The sequence below is a fragment of the Chaetodon auriga genome, chromosome 4 (genome assembly GCF_051107435.1).
Source record: "Chaetodon auriga isolate fChaAug3 chromosome 4, fChaAug3.hap1, whole genome shotgun sequence".
Taxonomy (NCBI): Eukaryota; Metazoa; Chordata; class Actinopteri; order Chaetodontiformes; family Chaetodontidae; genus Chaetodon; species Chaetodon auriga.
This window is the reverse complement of record NC_135077.1, coordinates 29,800,749-29,823,011: the sequence shown is the minus strand read 5'-3', so window position 1 is coordinate 29,823,011 and position 22,263 is coordinate 29,800,749. Positions and strand designations below refer to the sequence as shown.

The 22,263-nt window shown below is 44.3% G+C and overlaps 1 protein-coding gene across 1 annotated transcript in view; it reads left to right on the top strand.

The window, feature by feature from the left end:
* Positions 1-1,407: 1,407 nt before the first annotated feature.
* Positions 1,408-22,263, top strand: part of LOC143319096 (uncharacterized) — a 44,966-nt gene continuing 24,110 nt past the window's right edge. The window contains exons 1-6 of the mRNA XM_076727689.1: positions 1,408-1,420; positions 5,554-5,693; positions 5,868-5,931; positions 6,113-6,238; positions 12,412-12,550; positions 12,642-12,787. Of these exons, the coding sequence (XP_076583804.1) occupies positions 1,408-1,420; positions 5,554-5,693; positions 5,868-5,931; positions 6,113-6,238; positions 12,412-12,550; positions 12,642-12,787 (628 nt within the window). The remainder of the gene's footprint in view (positions 1,421-5,553; positions 5,694-5,867; positions 5,932-6,112; positions 6,239-12,411; positions 12,551-12,641; positions 12,788-22,263) is intronic.

The following is a 22,263-nucleotide window of genomic DNA, read 5'->3' as shown; positions in this document are numbered from 1 at the left end:
CACCCCGGACACAAACTCTTTGAGACGCTCCCCTCTGGAAGGAGGCTGCGGTCCATCAGGACCAAAACCTCACACCACAAGAACAGTTTTTTCCCGTCTGCTGTCAGCCTTATCAACAAGGCCTGGAACCCCCCCGACACTCTTCACACTCCACCTCTGCCTCATCCTGCCACATTGACACACACAACTCTATGCGTTACATTAACGCTCAGTTTGGACTTTTTTCTGAAAAAAAAAAAACAGACTGTGTTTCCAGAAAAAAACAAACAAAAACCAGACTTGTGTATATATATTTATATTGTTATATTTTGTACTTTCATTTTTAGTAGATGTGTCATGCACCAACTTCACCACAACAAATTCCTCGTATGTGTAAAATCATACCTGGCAATAAAGCAATTTCTGATTCTGATTCTGATTCTGATACTGCTCCTTCACACACTTAGGATGGAGCATCCTGTCACTGATGGAGCTCCTCAGTGCAGTGAGTGTGTGTTGGAGGGGGTGGGAGTCATTATCTGTCATGGAGGACAGCTTGGTTGTCATCCTCCTCTTCCCCACCTCCTCCACCAGTTCCGGAGGGCATCCCAGGACAGAGCTGGCTTTCCTCATGAGTTTGTCCAGCCTCTTCCTGTCAGCTGTTGTGATGCTGCTCCCCCAGCAGACAACACCATAGAAAATGGCAGAGGCCACAACAAAGTCATAGAAGGTCTTCAGGAGTGCCTCACGCACCCCAAAAGCTCAGCCTCCTGAGCAGATAGCGTCTGCTCTGTCCTTTTTTGTAAAGTGCAGTGGTGTTATCAATCCAATCCAGTTTGTTCTTCAGATGAACACCCAGGTACTTATAAGATGTCACCATCTCAATGTCCCTTCCCTGGTTGTTCACTGGTGATGGTGAAGAGTATGGGTGCCGTCGAAAGTCCACAACCAGCTCCTTGGTTTTACCCGCACTGATCAGGAGGTGGTTCTGCTGGCACCAGTCCACAAAATCCTGGATGAGTCCTCTGTATGACCTGTCGTCCCCATCTGTGATGAGACCGACAATGGCAGAGTCATCAGGGAACTTCTGCAGGTGGCAGGTGGGTGACAGGTGGGAAAAGTCAGCTGTATAGAGGGTGAAGGGGGGGCACACTGCAGAGGACAGTCCCTGACACACAGTCCCGTGTCCTCACATGGTGACCTGAGATGATTTTCAGGCCTCTCCAGACTCCCCTGGTGTTGTTCTCCTGCAGCTTTCCCTCCATTCTCTTTCTCTATCTGTCCTTCCCCTCCCTGATATTCCTTCTTAGCTCCCTCTGAACAGTTTTCAGCTCCTCTTTGTTTCCTGACTTGAAGGCCCTCTTCTTCTCCTTTAAGAGAGCCTTAATGTCAGGATTGATCCAGGGTTTGTTGTTTGAGTTGGACCGTATGGTCCTGGAGGGTACAGTGTTCTCCACACAGAAGTTTATGTAGTCCGTGATGCTGTCTGTCAGACTGTCAATGTCCTCCTCATGAGAGTCATTGAATATATTCCACACTGTTGTATCGCAGCAGTCCTTCAGAGCCTCTTCAGCCTCATCAGACCACCTCTTCACTGTGCAGGACACAGCTGGTTGCCTGTTAACAAGGGACTTGTACACAGGCAGGAGATGAACCGGGTTGTGATCAGCCAACAGCTCAATGTCCGGGCAGCAGTGCTGCTCTTTGATAGTGATGTGCCTGGAGTTACACCATCTATGATTCACAAACACTGCCAGCCCTCCTCCTTTTCTCTTACCGCTCCTCTCTGTCCGGTCTGCCCATATGAGTGAGAATCTCTCCAGCGCTACAGTCGCGTCTGTGTGCTGCATTCCCAGCCATGTCTCAGTAAACAAAAGCATACTGCACCACCGGAATTCCTGATAATGCCAGGTCAACGCCGCTAGCTTGTCCATCTTGTTGGGGAGAGATCTTACGTTCCCCATGATGACGGACGGGAGAGTCGGTCTATAAGCTCTCCTCCTGTGGCGGTGTTTGATCCCAGCGTGGCACCCCTGTATCCTCCTCCCTAACTCATGGAGGACATCAGGTCACTCCTCCGGCCGCACAGCTGTGTTACACAGGGCCAGCAGCTGATCCCTACTGTAAACAATGGGAGCCATTGTCTCACAGACCCACAGACGCAGAGAAAGTTGCACGAGTTGTAAAAAAGTGATGAAAAAGTAGCACCAGAGTTACCGAGCTTGATGTCTCTGATGCACCAGAGATTTACAAACATGCAGAACTAAAATGGAATAAAAAGATGCACAAGAAAACAGTAAAAGAGAAGAAAAACTAGAGAGCTGCTATAACAGGCTGCCGCTTGTACGGCACCACCAACCAACCATTTGAGTCATCTTGAGTCATGAGTAAATATACAATAGGCCATGCCTTCTTGCACTGATGAATATGGCACTAATGGCCTAAATTGGTGAAATGCTTGTATGTTGTATTTCCATTTCCATGTCCTGTATTTCACCTCTCTCTCTCTCTCTCTCTCTCTCTCTCTCTCTCTCTCTCCCGTTCTGCCTTCCTTCTGCCTGTTAAAAGGAAGTTTTTCCTTGCCACTGTTGCCAAGTGCTTACTCATGAGGGAATTGTTGGATCTCTGTTGATAAACAAGTTTGGTCTGTGCCAGCTCTATATGGAAAGTGTCCTGAGGCAACTTCTGTTGTGATTTGACGCTAAAATAAAATTAAAATGATACAGTCAAAATCCAACAAGTCCTATTCATATTAACTTTTTTTTCATAAATTCTAAATGGCAGAAAATCCATAATGGTGGATTTAATGGTCCAAGAGGCTTTTTGTAGAGCACATTGAGCTGGTCTTCTTTTTTCTTCTTTTTTTTTTAAGTCATTCAGACTTATGGTGTGAGGGGCATGCCTTTCCAAAATGTAATTTTTTGGGCCCTATTTACAGCACCGTCATCTGGCCAATTGGGCTCATTTTTTTGAAAACATCATTTCCAGTTACTGTACAGATAATAACTTGGAGTTCAACATCAGCAAGAGGTGAAGATGGTCATGGACTTCTGGAAACACTCACTTTCACATCCCCTACTACTCATCAAAAATACAAAGGTGGGGTCTGTTAAGTCTGTTAAGTTTCTGGATGCCACAGTCTCCAGTTACCTGAAATGGGAGACAAATTCATGTCATCAAGTGAGCTCATCAGATTCCTTCCTCAGATTGCTCCAAAAGATGACTGTCTCTATGAAGATTTGCACCCAGTTCTCAAAGTCACCATTCAGAGTGTCCTCACTAAGGATGAGCGAGTACACCACTATCTGTATCTGTATCTGTATCTGTTCAACCATCTAAATTATCTGTATCCATATCTGTACTCAGAGTGGGCGTGGTTTAACCAGAAATGGGTGGGGCTTAAATCTGTACATTATTTTAAGTCTGAAATTGATATGGATTGATCAGAAGTTGCTATATTTATTGTTTATTTGAAAACTATTTACAGAACAGCCTCAAAATTGAGATTCAAATCAATGTTTTTGATCACAAAAATAAGAGAACTATCTACAGAACAAGTTTTTTATTAACTCAGAACATGATTATTCTTAAGTGTATGAATGAATATTTACAGAACAGCCTCAGAATTGTGATTCAGTGTTTGTGATCACAATATCACCAGCCAAACTAAGAGCAAGCAGATGGTAAAAAAAAAAAAAACGACCGGAGTGGAGGCAGTGACCAACGTAACACGAGTTGTTTTCAGCTCTGTCTTGTCAAACCGCGTACATTTCGAAACAACTTCACCAAGTAACTTTAAATACCATACAAACTGAAATAGAGGCGAGCTGAACAATACCTAAGGAGTACTGAAGAGAGCAACTGACTGTGTAGGGAGGGGCGGGTGCTGTGTGTGGATGGCCAATCACAGAGCGTGAAGACAGTCAGTTACCGAATGAGGATCTTCCTTCAGCATGAACACGGATATTGACGAGTTTTACTCGTATCATGCTCGTACTCGTGCTTCAGAAATTGCAAAAGTTGGTTGCTGAGACATAGACGGACCTCAAACAAAATTAATTTTCTCCTGATTTGTTGGTGTGAAAAATGCCATTTTATCTATCTACATTTTACCTATTATCAGGTCATCAGTGTAAATCTCCCCAGTGAATGTTACATGTAGCAGCAGTGATAGGTGAAATGGCAACAGTGTTAGTGTTTGTAATTCTAGCATAACTCAAAATACAATGTCACAGTTGACCTTATTTTTGTTACTGATGGTGTTATCATCAACTACACGATCCTGAAGTTGTCAATAATAGCAGAGGCTAAATTGCAGACACACACAATGTGCATCAGAGTAATTGTAGCTGAGTGAAATGGAGCATGTGAATTTTAATTGAAAGTGGTCTTGATGATACTTCCATCTGAGCTCTCCACTACAAACGCTTAGTAACCATTGTTGAAGGCTGTGGACTGACACCCACCATAAAAGTAAGTGTAGCCTTTTCTCTGTCAAATATCCACTACTGTGGCTGATGTTGAGATTTAACCTGGTGTCTGTCCGCACTGCATAACTGAACTGTTTGTATGAAAACATCTGGGCTATAAGATCAGGAAAACAGATGGATATCATTAGGCAGTGACTCCTGTGCTAGTGTCTTACACACCATGCTTTAGTTGCTTTCACTTTGTATTCTGGTTTGTCTGATTGTTTGTATTGTATGCACTCTATACGTAGGTGTGTATAAGGGAAAAACTGCAAAAAGGGATGAACATGAATCCAATCTGTATTCAGACATCCTGTACATAAGATATAAATTTGTGCATTTATTGTATTTGTTTTTCATGTGTCCTGTTCAGTATGACCACATTCATTGTTTTATTTTTTGTAAATTCTCTGTTAACCAGCATTATTTCAAACTGAAGATTTATAGTGCACATATATTTTAGAACTTTTGGTGTTCCTCTGCTGTTATTTGCACACATTCAGATTATGCAGAGATTCATATTTATTTACATTTTCCATTCATATATTTGCATTGTCAGTTACATTTTGCAAATAGTCAGCTCCTGTTATTACCTATTATCTCTTGGCTGTATCATGTCATGGATTATATGTAATGTATTTGTTGTTGTAGTATGAATTATTAAATTTGTCTTCTAACACAGTTCTTAGTTTATTTGACATTATGAGAATAGAGGACATTAAATCCCACACAACTGCAAAATGTCAGCACAAAAAAGTCTAAGACTTCGTTTATGGTCCTTGTTGTAAAGAGAGTAAAGATACAGGAGTCTAGGTGACATCATAAATAATAATCCATAAAATTACTATTATTATATATATAAATCCAACATCCAAAAAATAGTTTGTAAGAGATTACAAGCACAACTGAGATGGTTACGTTGCATTTGTCATAAAAGTAAAAATGTAGGGGTTACTTATTTTGTTAATGTGTAAAAAGTATCCATGTTGGCATTAAAATTCACCCAACAATACCAGCTGTAGTTTGGTGGACAAGAGTTCCCACAATTCTATGCAGGTGGTTACTTTATCTTTATGTGCTATGGTCTGCATTCCCTGTCTTCCAGTGAGTGAGTGGTTTAATAGGACAGTGTTCCTGGAACGTCCGTGGCCAGAGGCAGAGAAGTGGCTGCTGGTGGCTGTGTTGGGCCTGGAAATGGTCATGGGAGTTGTTGGAAACTGTCTTGCTCTGCTGGTAAAAGTCATGGTAAGATTGTTCCATATATTGGTGTAAAATGATCTTCATATTAAATGTGTCTGTAAGTACAGAAGACCATCATGGGTCATGGTTAAAATTAATGTAATGTTGTGGGTGGTCATTCATTGATGTTTGATCTCAGCAACAATATGTTCACCTCTCTTGTTCTGTCTTTAATTTCAGTGCAGGGGTCAGTTCTGCTGTTGTTATTGGCTTCCTTTCATCAGTCTCACCTTGTCTGATTTTGGTACAACTTACAGCCATTCGTGCATTACAAAATTATGTATTGTGCATGACTTTCTTGGTGTGTCTGACCATCTCTCAGCCCATCTCATCATTTCATTTTCATTCTTCACAGTATTTGACATGTAATGCAGAAAGCCATAATCTCTGATAATGAACTACTATATTCTATTACTGTTATGAAGGCTGCTCCCTCCTCATCATCTCTGGCTCCCTTTTGGCCATGTTGACAGGAGGTCAGAGTTCACCATGGTGTGAGGTCGTCAGCCTGCTGAAGTTTGCCTTCATCACATCCTCCATAGGGAGCATAGGTACCACACAGCTCTATATACAGTCAAGGAGACTACGTCATCATGGTATCCATACACTAGAAACCACAGTAACAGATAAAGCTTTACAGTAATTAACATTAAAGCTTATATAAATTTCGGGATAATCTAATATTTATTGATCCAGCTATACACTACTCAGAAAAAGTTAGGGATATTTGGCTTTCAGGTGAAATTTATGGAAAATGTAAAAAGTTCACGCTACAGTGACATTATCATGAAAGTAGAGCATTTAAGTATAAGCATGCAGTGGTGATTACCTCATCTCAAACAATTTATTGAAACAAAAGCCAGCAATAGTGGTGGGTATACCACAACAAAAAATGTCAATGTTGTCATTAACTTCTCAAGCGCCCTTGAGCATCATCTTGAACGACATCTCATGCTGTTCACAAGTCGACTTATTGTCTGCTGAGGCATGGTATCCCACTGTTCTTGAAGGGCAGCCCTCAGGTCATTGAGGTTTTGGGGTACAGAGTTACGAGCCTCTACACAGCGACTCAGCTGATCCCATAGGTTTTCTATGAGATTCAGGTCTGGAGAAAGTGCAGGTCACTCCATTTGAGATAACCCAGTCTCCAACAGCCGTTCCCTAATGATGCGACCTCGATGGGCTGGACATGGACATTGTTGTCCATGAAGATGAAATTAGGCCTGTGTTGTTCATGCTGGGGCACAATGACTGGATTAATGATGTTATTCGGGTAGTATGGAAGTATGGGCTTGTCACTGTACCATTCACAAAGTGTAGGGCAGTTCTGTATTGACTAGACACACCTGCCCACACTGTAACACCACCACAACCAAAGGCTCGTCTGGTGACAACAGTGGCTGATGCATAACGCTCTCCTTGACATCTCCAACATCGTTGGCGGCCATCATTTCTGCTCAATGTGAATCGACTTTCATCAGAGACCAGCACTGAGGCCCACTGGCCCTTCGTCCAGCGTAAATGCTCCCTGAAGAGAACTGTTGAAATACCAATTCAATTTGTATCTACAAGTCACACAGGGCTACCAGCCCTCATGTATTGACTGTGAGACTCACGTATTTGATACTTTTCACATGCTCTAACACTACACGTCCATTTTCCACAAGGAGAAACAGTTTTACATAACTGATAATGGCATGAAAAGAGGACACTGGACCCCGGAACCATAGTAACTCAACTATCACCCAAACGTTCTTGGATCATATTTCATTGTTCCAAAAATCATCATCAACTCTGGATTGGTAGACATCAGAGAAGCAAAAGTGTCTAGAGCCAGAATATCACACACTAATGTCTAACTCGGGAATTATTTTCACCTGACATTGTGACTGAGAGGTTTAAATATTTGGGACTCCAACAGATTTTCACTGAAAAAAAAAAGGTTCTGAACAACAGAAACTCTGGTTTTGTGACTTCTGTCCATCATGAAGTGTATTCAATTGCAACTACAATTACAATTCATTTGGCAGAAGCTTTTATCCAAAGCGACGTACATATGAATTCAAACACCAATCGCACAGCATCGGGGGAAGGTTTGGGGTTCAGTATCTTGCCAAAGGATACTTAAGCACGTGGACTGCCAAGGCCAAGGATCAAACCTCAGTGCAGTGCTGTGTTGTGTTCCACAATCAAATACTCATTTTCACAACTGAATGTTGGGATTTTTTACAATTCAAATATATATTTGAATTTAGAATATTCGATGACAGCCATAAGTGGAAGCCTTACAATTTTTTGCCTCCTCACATTAATGAATTCATTGGTCTACATGCTCTCTGGAACTAGATATTTTGTTCATTTAATGAACACTGGTATGTATATCCCCATACCAGTCCAGGCACCGATCTAAGGCATATTGAAAGTAAATTGATAGCTGTTCTTTGGAGTACATGCATGGTCTCTCTTTTGAAAGGTTATGCTCTGAACTTTTATCCCCAGCAGTCAGAATCACTGTGTGAATCACTACTGGCATTGAGTAGTAGAAGATTGAACACACACTAAAAATAGAAGGCAAATATCGATGTTATCACTGAAATCTTTCGTTTGAGGTGTTGGTGTTGTTTCAAAGTCTGTTCCCCTGCTGAATAACGTTCCCTTTCTGTTAGAATTCTGCTCTCTATTGTTCCAACTGGTCAGGGTTAGGGATAAGCTTGGGAGTAGGTTAAAGGGAAAACACAGTTCGATGGGAAAAAGACTTCGACCAGAGCTGTAAATAACCCACTGAAGTAGCATATGAGTGTGTTTATAATTCCATTGGCTATTTGAAGCATCAGTCATCTGCAAAATTGGCTGTGCTCGATCTTCTCAAAGAACAGAAGGAGGCGCTTCTGTTAAACTCAGACTGTTATAGGCCACTGTGGTTGCTAGGCTTCATGTGCCAGATCGTGATTTGGTCAAGTGAGGTGTCATTTGAAATCTGAGACTCCAGGGAATAACTGACGACAATAAAATGCCCCTCTCTCTGCATTTCTGGAAGTTGTAATGGGGAAACACAAAAGACGAGAGGAAAAAGAGCGTATTAACTGCCAATTTGAAAAGAGAAAACACCTTTCTGTAGATTATTGTCATTTTTGGACAAAATATTTTTACTGCAGTGGATTGTGTGGATCTTTGTCGAAGTTACCAGACAGTTTTTGTGTCATCAATCTGTGGATCATAGAGACATTATCAGTGAGTTTTCTCAATTTTAAACATGGTTGTTTATCTGCTGTTGGCAATTGTTGTGCCTCCTGTTGGGATTGGATCTTGAAGTGTTTTGCATCAATTGATTCATGAGAATTGTAGATTTCTGATGGTATATGAATATGAATATAAATGTGAATGTAGCATTAGTGTCAATACACAGATTGAAAAATAAAATATTCCAGAACAATAAGGGGATATTTACCACAATACAAACTCAACTGGATTGAGATTCTGTTTTGTGTTTCTGCAAAGAACCCACCATTGATTCTCAAACTACGGGGGTTTTGTGGCTATTAAGCAAATTTAGATTCCAAGTGACAATTTTCGGGCTGTAATTCCCAACCAGACATACTTCTGCCCCAAAAAGTACATCTGTAGTTCCAATGGAGTGCATGGACAAACAGCGGAGTAGCTCAGAATCCTTAGACAACAAAAATATTTGGAAAATAAATGAACATATTTGTGTTTAGGAGAATTCCTACTTGAGCCAATCTGATACAGCTGTGTGTTGGATAAAGAAGATTATGAAAGACTGTTTTAAGGGACACCCACACAGAGAAAGGTCAATGGGCGAGATGTGCGGCTCAAAACACCAAAGAAGTCCAAATAAAAATGTAAAAATGAAGAGAACTGAAGAGTGGTGAGAGTCCTTGTCATGTGACAAAAAGATGAAAATTTCAAATCTTTTCTCACAAAAAAAAGCCAAGAAATGTGAAGTACAGCCCCACCAACCAGCAATGCTTCCCTCCCTGATGACCTCAACAACTTCTATGCTTGCTTCGACTGAGACAACAGACAACCAGCCATCAAAACTGCTCCCCACCCAGAAGAACAGCCCCTCATGCTCTCCACTCATGACGTGCATTCTGCACTCAGCAAGGTGAACGTCTGTAAGGCTGCTGGCCCCTGCTGCATGCTCAAGGCCTGTGCAGAACAGCTGGCTGGGGTCTTCACTAACATCTTCAACCTGTCACTGGCACCACCATGGTGCCAGTTCCTAAGCAGTCAGCTGCAATGGGCCTTAATAACTTCTGCCCTGTTGTACTCACCCCCATCATCACCAAGTGCTTCGATAGGCTGGTCTTGACCTACCTCAAATGCTGTTTCACCCCACCATGGACCCCCATCAGTTTGCCCACCGACCAAACAGGTCAATGGAGGATGCCATCTCCACAGCACAACAACAACACCTACGCAAGGATGCTGTTCATTGACTTCAGCTCAGCATTCAACACAGTCATCCCCTCCAAGCTGATCAACAAGCTCACTAACCTCAGCATCAACACCTCCCTCTGCAACTAAACCCTGGACTTCCTGACCAACAGACAACAATCTGTTAGGTTAGACAACCCGACCTCCGCCACCCTGACCTGAACACCGGCGTCCCACAGGGCTGTGTGCTGAGCCCTCTCCTCTACTCTCTCTTCGCCCACGACTGGGTGTCTGTGCATAGCTCCAACTCCATCGTCAAGTTCGCAGACAACACCACAGTGATAGGCTTGATTAAAAACAACGATGAGTCAGCCTACAGGGATGAGGTTCAGCAGCTGGTGATGTGGTGCACCGACAAGAACCTGACCCTCAACTTCAAGAAGACCAAGGAGCTTATCATGGACTACAGGAAAACTAAAGGCTGCAGTAACACCCCCATTCACATTGACAGGAGTGAGTTTGAACGTGTCTCTAGCTTCAAGTTCCTGGGAGTCCACATCTCTGTGGACCTCTCCTGTACCCTAAACTCCTCCACTCTGAAAAGGAAGGCTCAACAGTGCCTCTACTTCCTGAGGAGACTGAAGCAAGTTAACCTGGCTCGTCAAATCCTACTTAACTTCTACCGCTGCACCATCGAGAGCATCCTGACCAACTGTATCTCAGTATGGTACAGCAGCTGCAAAGCCTTTGAGTGGAAGGCCCTGCAATGGGAGGTGAAAACCGCCCAATACATCACTGGTGCCCAGCTAACTGCCATCTATGACCTCCAGTGCAAACGGTATCTAATAGGGGCATGCAGCATCAGCAGTGGCAGCCCCCACCCCAACCATGGACTGTTTGCCTCCCTCCCATCTGGGAAGAGGTTCAGGAGCCTCTGTTCTTGCATGAACAGGCACAGGAACAGCTTTCTGTCTCCCCAGCGCTGTGACCCTGCTGAACTCTGCCCCCCCCACCACCAAACCCCACCACCCTCCCATTGACACTGACACCCCCTCTTACAACTGTTTATACCTCATGCCAATTGCACTACCTGTACGTATTTATATTTTGGATATTATGACTATTTGCACTTCTGGTACTCTTTCACAATAACAGTAAAGTTGAATCTAAAAAAGGGAGGTGTGCGGGATAGGTGTGCCACTGAAAAACAATGGTAAGAATGTGGTTTTTGAGTGAGTGATACCTTCAGTGATTCAGTTTAAAATATGAGTCATTTTCAACAGTTAAAGTGTAAACATCTGATGATGGGTCTATCTTTTCTCTACATTTATATTTTACCTAACAGATCTTACATGCAGAGCCAAACTAACAGTGAATGTATCCCTTAATAAATATTGTGTGTGTATCAATGCATAATAAATGTATCTTCTTTCTCTGTGCTATAGAGCTCCATTGTTGTCCAAAGACTATTAAAAGCACATCAATAAGCCACATTATTGCACAGGATGACACTTTCCTTTATTACCATGAACACACATTTTGACTCAGTCCCACATCCACTGTCCTTCTGCACCAAATACTCACTAGAGCACCAAATGTGGATTAATCCACCACTGAATATATTTCCTAACAAATACACTATTTCCTCCTATTTGTTTGATGAAAACTACAATAAACAGCTATTTTACAAAATTACTTTCTTCTCTTTTAAAAAAGAAACTATCTATTTTTGAAGATTTACATTATCAGTTTAAGCCAATGGCTTTGGAGATGAGACAACAAGTCACAAAGCATGGACTCAGACATTGTTTTGGATTTGGTCTTTCCATGGTATTTGCTGAAAAGAAGAAAAATATAGAATAACGCTAGACTTTTAACAAATTTAATGCAGCTTCAAAGTTTTGTGTCTGAGATTTAATAGTTCAATCTTGATCAATTAAGACTTAATCTTTAAAGGTACAACCATACTTAAGAACTTGAGATATAGACAGCGCTCGTACCTACATATGTGCAGTGGGAGCTGATAGCACTTGTAGAAGACTGGAGATTTGAAGGGAACAATAAAGAATAAGAAATGGACAAACTGACCTTCACAGAGGCCAGAAGATACAGTGCCCTTTTGAATTAAGCTAAAACTGAAAGCAGCATCAATATTTTGGTGTATTTCTTTTCACTAGCTTCTGATGCAAATACTAATCATGATAACCATTGTTGTATAGGGTACTAAAGTAGTAGCCATATCGCTGTATTAGTACCTTTATAATAGGCAACAGTCCCATAATTCTTTTGATGCAATTAGTTTAACATTTTCTTTATTCCTTTACAGCTATCCTCTGTGTGCAGCGGCTGATTGGCATGGTCTCCACAGGAAATGCTTGCTTTGTTGTCATGGTCACAGCATGCTTGGCTTCTTGGGTGACAGGGGTGGTGTTCGGGAGTGTCCCTGTTGTCTATGCCTGGATCAAGTATGTCGTTTATTCAATGGCTTTAATTAGTGCTCCATGTTCATGTTGTTTCTACTCCGTTCATTTCCATCATGCCTTCATTGTACTTCAGGTATGACCCTGCAGAGATGCTGTGTGCTGTCTTCTGGGAGAGCAGCTACTCAGACATGTTGGTCTACATTCTTTGTGCTTTCTCCATCTGTATCTTCCTCCCCTTCCTCCTCATCTTCTTCTGCTCTCTACTGAGTGCCTCTGGCTGCCACTCAAGCTGCATCAGGTAAACTACCCCAAGTAAGACTGTTCAAGTGACACAGCACAAGCTAGAAACAGGTCAGATGATCTTTTAGTCATTTAACAATATAGTTCTTTTGTTGTGTATGTCAGTAGACCTACAATAGATTCATGTTAAGACAGGTGTTACTGATTTAAGGTTCTACTGGAGCCACAAACCACCAGGAAACAAGGGTTACAATCTATTGTCTACTTTATTTTACATTATTTACCATGGTTCTAAACAGAGAAAAGAAATTTCAATATCTTGCCTTGAAATCATATTCAATTTTGCACATTTAAGTACCATAAATATTCAAAATGATGATGAACCAAAGGCTACAGTAAAGTGGGAAATAAAGTGGAAGGTATTATACCACAAGTATGTTGAAACAGCACATTGGGTTTCCCTGTGGAATAATAAGAAATAGAATTTGCAGTTTCTGTACTTTCAGGGAGTGGGATTAATCTGGAAATAGGGCAACCTTGAATAATGATTTTAGCACTGTGCATTTTTCCATTCTTTCCCAGGTAGGTTTCAGTTATCCTGGGTAGGTTTCAATTATCTTTCCAAAAGGTAATGATGCTTGAGGATGTTGCAGGTCAACTATTATCACAACTGACCTTAATCCAATCTCCCATTTTTGCCTGGTCTGATAGTATAGAAGGTGAAGGCTGTCTAGAAATGATGAGCTATGATCTGACTGTGATGCCATCGTCTCCTGCCAAGGCATTCATTTGCACAGTAGATTGCCTGAGGGAGAGAGGAGTTGAACCATCCAGTCAGCAGCATATTTGGTGTGACTTGGCTGGATCAGCAAGGTCAGAGGAAATAAATCTGAGACATTTTGAATTCAGAATGCCTTTAACTGCTTCTGTTGTTAGTTGGTTTCCCAATGCAACTTGGAGAGCCATTGTAATTGATTTTATCTCTTGTTCCCAGCTTCCACCAAAATGTGGAGCAGAATTGTTCACTTGTGTGTGGGCCAGTTGCTGTTTCAAATCTGATGCTATGGCCTGGAGGGCATTTTGCAGTTCTGCCTCTCATGCTCTGAATTGAATAACGCGGTCACAAAGACATTCAAATGGTTTCCCTTTGCATGAGATGAATCTTTGTGTCTCATTTTAGTCTATATATCTCCAGCTCTTCCTCTCAGTCAAGTATGAATCTAAGCTACCTTTGTGCCAACAAACACCTTGTAGCGACAGGAGTCAGACATGAGTGATGATAGGATTGTTGTGAAGTCTGTTCAGAGGTTCACCAATTGTCACCAAATAGGGATCGATAGCTGGCATTTTGAGGCTATATGAGACCCGTGAATACTCCATTGATAATGTGCCTTTCAGTTGGCTGGTTGACAGGAGAAATTTTAAAGGATACAGATGTTCCATTCAGTTGTACTATAACCTGTTTCACTGTGAGTAGTGAGATTGCAGGGCCAAAACACTGGACAGCTTGGTAGAGCAGAACAGATCTGTCTGCAACATCATCAAGGACTGCATGGGTTGTGAGGGTCCTCTCCCCATTGTAGAGAAATACACTTACAACTTTCAGCACTTTATGGGAATGGTTGGGTTTTTCCATGTAAAGGAGCTCTGAGTGAGAGGATGTAAATGGCACTGTGGCTGATTTGTTTGCATTTATCATGGAGAATGAGGGAGTAGGAGCAGAGGCTCCACCAGGGTGATCATCTTCAGACAGATTAGGTCTAATAAAACTATACACAAGTTGCCCTGATTCAAGCTCTTGTTCTTAAATACGAATGCATCAGTTCATGTTAACTGTATGACAATTCTCTCATCCTCCCTGTGTGCATCTTCTTGCCTATACTGAACAACTCTGGCTTTGTCATCAATTAATTTACAGTGTTTATCAAGCTCCTTGTCTTCCTGCCTTTGTCTTTGAAGTTCTTCCAGCTCATCCAGCTCTTTTTCTTTTCCTCAAAAATGCTGGCTTGGAGATCACCCAAATCAGAAATACAACTGCTCCAGAAATGTCTACTAATTTGAACCCTTGAAGGGAGACTGCAAATGTAAATGTGGCATATGAATCCCATACTAGTCAGCCACCTATTCTTTTCAGGTCTAGCCCCTGAGTCGTGGCTATTTGGCTTTGTGAGGGGTTTAGCTAATATGCAAAAGGAAAAGGGATTTGGTACCCTTTATGAGAAGTATGGGTCAGGTGAAGGGCTTGGCTCTGTTAGGTGAGTGTAAATGTAAGTGTAAATGGTCTTGGTGATGTTTGAGAAAATTCAAGGATAGTCTCACCGATCTGAAACTGGGTTGCTATTACACCTTGGGAACCGTCCATATTCAGTAGATGGACCCTGATCTTCATTAGTGGGCTCACAATAATAGGCTTAAAGGCATCAATCTCTGAATCAGCCATTTTAGGTCCCGTGTGGAGTCAGCCTAAGCCTTAAAGGACCACTGTTAGAGATTCAATGTTCAACTGGAGCCACAAACCACCAGGAAACAAGAGATGCAATGTATTGCCTACCTTGTTTTTCTATAGCATTCATTGCCATGATTTTAAATGAAGAAAAGACAAATTAAAATCTTATCCTTAAATTGTTAAATGCTGCACATTAAAGTATCAAATATTCCAAATGATGATGAGCCAAACCAAAAATTACTTCATCATAATATCATGTTATGATTCGGGTAGGAATTGGACTCAAGGACAGACACGCTGACAGGGAATTTAAAAAAAAAAGGAATTTATTTGAATATGCAAGGTGGTAGTTTGTAGCCGGGAGATCCGGGGAACAGCAGATGAGGCACGTTGTAATGAGGTGGTACACAGTTCTAAATTTCGCCGTAGTGCACAGCACTCAGGTGGAATGAGTACCTGCATGGTGGGAATGTGGTGATGGAGGCACAGGTGAAGCACATAGTGGTGGTGGTGGATTGGAGGCATGTAATGGTTGCATAGGAAAATATGCGTGCCTGCTCTGCACTGAGCCAGCTTTGTTAGAAATGCAACAAAATTACATAACACAAGCGCTCACATTCACAAACATTTCATCAATATTTCTGCTTGGTTTCATCTTACGACCATCACCACCACCTGGTAACACCCTGGCAACCAATGTATTTACCTAGAGACACATAAGTGTGGTGGAAATTCTTGTGAACTGAAGGGAGGAGTTCACCAGGAGACTTCAGATGTCTTTTGCAGAAGTATTTATTGTAGGCTTAATGCAAGGAGAAGATGACAAGCAACACCATGTCCACAAGTGAACCAAGGTAGTGCCACACCAAATTCTAAAGATGTTCCTTCTAATGGGGTGTATTAATACCCCCCAATGTCACATGTCTTGCTTTTTACTTGAACTATTCCCTATTATGGATATTCTATATTCTATCTACCTTCTACATTTCTGGTACTCTATTGCATAGTCAAAACCAAACAATAGTGCAATATACAATATGCAATAATCAGTGCAATCATCTGTGCAATACAACCTGTATATACAGTCTTTCATTATCATATCAGTCAATTTTATTTTTTAGGATGGCGTTTCGCACTCTTTTTTATATACTTGTTGTGTTTAATTTTGCACTTGTCACACTACTCTATCCACTTTATTGATGCTGCTGTAATTTGGAATTTCCCCTCGCGGGACAAATAAAGGAAAGTTGAATTAAATTGAATTGAATAGCTCCTCCCATACTTACGTATGCCCTGACATCCAACCCTGTAACTGAGGACACTTTGACCTAATTCCTTATTAAAATGTGACCTCGAGCATTCCTCCTTGAATTGGTCCAGTCTCTGTCTGTACAGTTTATCTGTAAGACCTTGGCTACCTCCATAGTAAGAACAGGGGGAGAGAATTCCTATCTGCTGTCTGCTAGAATGGCCTGTAAATATTATGTTAATGTATCTCTGTGTTGTCCAACCTTGAGACCTTTGGGCACCTAACTGTACAGAAGGCCTGTGATAGAAAATTCCCTCACAATAAGCTACACACTAGCGCTACTGTTGTACTGCACCTATGAATACAGTAATTGCTACTACAACAATTGTTTCTTCTCCTTTTACTGCTACTAGTTTATCTTGTAATATAGTATACTACTTTATCAGTACTACTATCACCACCACCACTACACTACTGCTGTGACCAGGGACTAGTGCAGTGCCCGTTCACTCTGCACAGAACATTGTCTCATCTCATCTCATCTTCACAGGGGCAACAGCTTCAGCAGGGGACCCCAAACTTCCCTTTCCCGGGCCACATTAACCAGCTCTGACTGGGGGATCCCGAGGCGTTCCCAGGCCAGTGTGGAGATAAAATCTCTCCACCTCGTCCAGGGTCTTCCCCGTGGTCTCCTCCTAGCTGGACGTGCCTGGAACACCTCCCTGGGGAGGTGCCCAGGGGGCATCCTTACCAGATGCCCGAACCACCTTAACTGGCTCCTTTCAATGCAAAGGAGCAGTGGCTTTACTCCAAGTCCCTCACGGATGACTGAGCTTCTCACCCTATCTCTAAGCGAGACACCAGCCACCCTCCTGAGGAAACCCATTTCGGCCGCTTTTACCCGCGATCTAGTTCTTTCGTTCATGATCCAACCCTCATGACCACAGGTGAGAGTCGGAACGAAGATTGACTGGTAGATCGAGAGCTTTGCCTTCTGGCTCAGCTCTCTTTTTGTCACAACGGTGCGGTAGAGGGAATGCAATATTGCCCCTGCTGCTCCGATTCTCCGACCAATCTCACGCTCCATTGTCCCCTCACTCGTGAACAAGATCCGAGGTACTTAAACTCCTTCACTTGGGGTAAGGACTCATTCCCTACCCGGAGTAGGCAATCCATCAGTTTCCTGCTGAGAACCACGGCCTCAGATTTAGAGGTGCTAATCCTCATCCCAGCCGCTTCACACTTGGCTGCGAACCGATCCAGTGAGTGCCGGAGGTCAAAGCACAGCCCTGACAGAGGCCAACCCCCACCGGAAACAAGTCCGACTTGCTGCTGAGTACCTGAACACAGCTCTTGCTTTGGGCATATGAAGATTGGATGGCCCAAAAAAGTGCCCCCCTCACCCCATATGCCCTACCTCCCACAATATCTCCCAGGGGACCCAGTCATATGCCTTCTCCAAGTACACAAAACACATGGAGACCGGATGAGCATGCTCCCAGGCCCCCTCCAGGATCTTTGCAAGAGTGAAGAGCTGGTCCGTTGTTCCGCGGCCAGGACGGAACCCGCATTGTTCCTCTTCAATCTGAGGTTCGACTATTGGCCGAACCCTCCTTTCCAACACCTTGGAGGCTGAGTAGTGCGATACCCCTGTAGTTGATACACACTCTCTGGTCCCCTTTTTAAACAAGGGGACCACCACCCCAATTTGCCACTCCTTAGGCACTGTCCCAGACTTCCATGTAATGTTGAAGAGACGTGTCATCCAAGACAGCCCCTCAACACCCAGAGCCTTCAGCATTTCTGGACAGATCTCATCAATCCCTGGGGCTTTGCCACTGCGGAGTTGTTTAACTACCTCAGTGACTTCCACCAGGGTAATTGCTGCTGATCCCCCATCAGCTTCCAGCTCTGCCTCTACCATAGAGGGTGTATCAGTCTGGTGCAGGAGTTCCTCAAAGTGCTCCTTCCACCGCCTGACTACCTCCTCCACAGTGTCCCATCCTTACTGTATACAGCTTGGATGGTTCCCCATTTCCCCCTCCTGAGGTTCTGGACGGTTTTCCAGAAACACCTTGGTGCTGACCAAAAGTCCTTCTCCATGGCTACTCACACACACACACCTGCTGTTTTGCCTCCCCTGCGGCGGAAGCTGCTGCCTGTCCCTGCCTGCCTCTAGAGTCCTCCGAGCTAACATGTCCCGGAAGGACTCCTTCTTCAGTCAGACGGCTTCCCTGACCACCGGTGTCCACCACGGTGTTCGAGGGTTACCGCCCCTTTAGGCACCCAAGACCTTTAAGATCTGTGTAAGATCAAGATGGCGCCGCGGACGGCTGCCTCGGTGTGTTGGTGCGCGTTGTTTTGTTTTGTTTTGTGTTTTAACTCTGTTTTTTGTGACGGTACCCGGAGCTCTTTCACCAGAGAAGAGCTCATGAACATCAGGGGAGCAACACCAGAGGATTTATTTCCTAAATTTCTGCTCCCAACAGTGGAAATTTTGGACATACTGGTCAAAGGTGTGCTCACCCTTGCTCACGCAGTGAAACGCCGGAGGAGAGGAAAACGAGCCGGCGCGCTCGTGCGCCTTCGCCAGCGCGGACTACGCACAGCGTTACCGGGAATATTTCTCTCTAACGTGCGTTCACTGCCCAACAAACTGGAGGAATTACAACTGCTGTTGGGTAAAAACAGGGACTTTTCTTCATCTGCGGTTTTGTGCTTCATCGAGACGTGGCTCTGTGGATTAATACCGGACTCTGCGCTGCAGCTGGCTGGCTTCCAACTCCACCGCGCGGACCGAGACACGGAACTTTCCGGCAAAACTAAAGGTGGAGGAATCTGTTTCTACATCAACAGTGGTTGGTGCAAGGACGTGACAGTGATCCAGCAGCACTGTTCTCCTGACCTGGAATCTTTCACCATTAACTGTAAGCCTTTTTATTCACCCCGTGAGTTCGCTTCATTCATTCTGGTCGGCGTTTACATCCCGCCGCAAGCCAACGTGCAGGACGCACAGCGTATGCTCGCGGACCAGATACTGTGTGTGGAGCGGACCAACCCGGACTCCTTAGTTATTGTCCTTGGCGACTTTAACAAAGGTAACCTCACCCACGAACTCCCTAAATACAGACAGTTTATCAAATGCCCGACCAGAGAGGAGAACATTCTGGATCACTGTTACACCACCGTCAGGGATGCTTATCACGCCGTCCCCCGTGCTGCACTGGGCCACTCTGACCACGTCATGGTGCACCTGATTCCTGCATACAGGCAGAAACTAAAGCTCTGCAAACCTGTAGTGAAGACATCAAGGAAGTGGACCAGTGAGGCTGTGGAGGATCTCCAGGCGTGTTTGGACTCTACTGACTGGGATGTGTTCAGGACTGCTACCAACAGTCTGGATGAGTACACGGAGACTGTGACGTCCTACATCAGCTTCTGTGAGGACTCCTGTGTTCCATCACGCACCAGGGTGAGTTACAACAATGACAAACCCTGGTTCACAGCCCAACTCAGGCAGCTAAGGTTGGCAAAGGAAGAGACCTTCAGGAGTGGGGACAAAGACAGATACAAAGAGTCGAAGTACAAGTTTAGCAAGGCGGTGAAAGAGGCTAAACGGCTGTACTCTGAGAAGCTCCAACACCAATTCTCAGCTAACGACTCTGCGTCTGTCTGGAAAGGGCTCAGGCAGATCACTAACTTCAAGCCTAAAGCCCCCCACTCCATCAACGATCGACGCCTAGCCAACGACCTGAACCAGTTCTACTGCCGCTTTGAAAGACAAAGGGACAGTCCAGCAACCATCCCCCACGACACCTCTGAACAGCTCCAGCTCCAGTCACCTCCACCAATGCCCACCTTAAAGGCCCCCCCCTCCCCCTCCCCACCCACCTCAGTGACGACTCTTTCCATCCATGAAAGGGACGTCAACAGACTCTTCAGGAGACAGAACCCCCGGAAAGCAGCTGGACCGGATTCTGTCTCCCCATCTGCCTTGAAGCACTGCGCTGATCAGCTGTCCCCAGTGTTCACAGACATTTTTAACACCTCACTGGAGACATGTCACGTGCCAGCCTGCTTCAAGTCTTCAACCATCATCCCTGTTCCCAAGAAGCCAAGGACCACAGGACTTAATGACTTCAGACCCGTCGCCCTGACCTCTGTGGTCATGAAGTCCTTTGAGCGCCTTGTGCTCTCACACATCAGAGACATCACTGACCCTCTCCTGGACCCCCTGCAGTTTGCCTACAGAGCCAACAGGTCTGTAGACGATGCAGTCAACTTGGCCCTCCACTTCATCCTCCAGCACCTGGACTCCGCAGGAACCTACGCTAGGATCCTGTTTGTGGATTTCAGTTCTGCCTTCAACACCATCGTCCCAACTCTGCTTCAGGAGAAGCTCTCCCAGCTGAGCGTGCCTAACTCCACCTGCAGGTGGATCACAGACTTCCTGTCTGACAGGAAACAGTGCGTGCAGCTGGGGAAACACCTCTCCGACGCTAAGACCATCAGCACCGGATCCCCCCAGGGCTGTGTTCTTTCTCCTCTGCTCTTCTCCCTGTACACGAACAGCTGCACCTCCAGTCACCAGTCTGTCAAGCTCCTGAAGTTTGCGGACGACACCACCCTCATCGGACTCATCTCTGATGGCGACGAGTCCGCCTACAGGTGGGAGGTTGACCATCTGGTGACCTGGTGCAATCAGAACAACCTGGAGCTAAATGCTCTAAAGACAGTGGAGATGGTTGTGGACTACAGGAAGAACTCAGCCTCACCCGCCCCCATCACCCTCTGTGACTCCACTATTGACACTGTGGAGTCTTTCCGCTTCCTGGGAACTATCATCTCCCAGAACCTCAAGTGGGAGCCGAACATCAGCTCCCTCATCAGGAAAGCACAGCAGAGGATGTACTTCCTACGGCAGCTGAAGAAATTCAGCCTGCCAAAGACAATGATGGTGCACTTCTACACAGCCATCATCGAGTCCATCCTCACCTCCTCCATCACCATCTGGTACGCTGCTGCCACCGCCAAGGACAAGGGCAGACTGCAGCGTGTCATTCGGTCTGCAGAGAAGGTGATTGGCTGCAATCTACCATCTCTTCAGGACCTGTACGCCTCCAGGACCCTGAGGCGTGCAGAAAAGATTGTGGCTGATCCCTCTCACCCCGGACACAAACTCTTTGAGCCACTCCCCTCTGGCAGGAGGCTGCGGTCCATCAGGACCAAAACCTCACGCCACAAGAACAGTTTTTTCCCGTCTGCTGTCAGCCTTACCAACAAGGCCCGGAACCCCCCCTGACACTCTTCACATTCCACCTCGGACTCATTCTGTCACATTGAGTGATATAAATATAACTCTATGCGTTACATTAACGCTCAACTGGGACTTCTTTCTGAAAAACAGTACTGTGTTTCTAACAATAACAGACTTCTGTATATATATTTAAATTGTTATTTTTTATGCTCTTATTTTAGTAGATGTGTCATATTTTAGTAGATGTGTCATGCACCAATTTCACCAGAAAAAATTCCTCGTATGTGTAAAAGCATTCTTGGCAATAAAGCTTTTTCTGATTCTGATTCTGATTCTGATTCTGATTAGACCACAGCTCTCCGCCGCAGCTTAAGCAATTGAACCTTTGAACATCGCCCACTCAGATTCGATGCCCCCAACCTCCACAGTGATGCCAGAAAAGCTCCGCCAGAGGTATGAGTTGAAGATCTCTTGGACAGGGGCCTCCTCCAGATGTTCCCAGTTCACCCACACCACACGCTTGGGTTTACCAGGTCTATCTAAAGTCTTCCCCCACCCTCAGA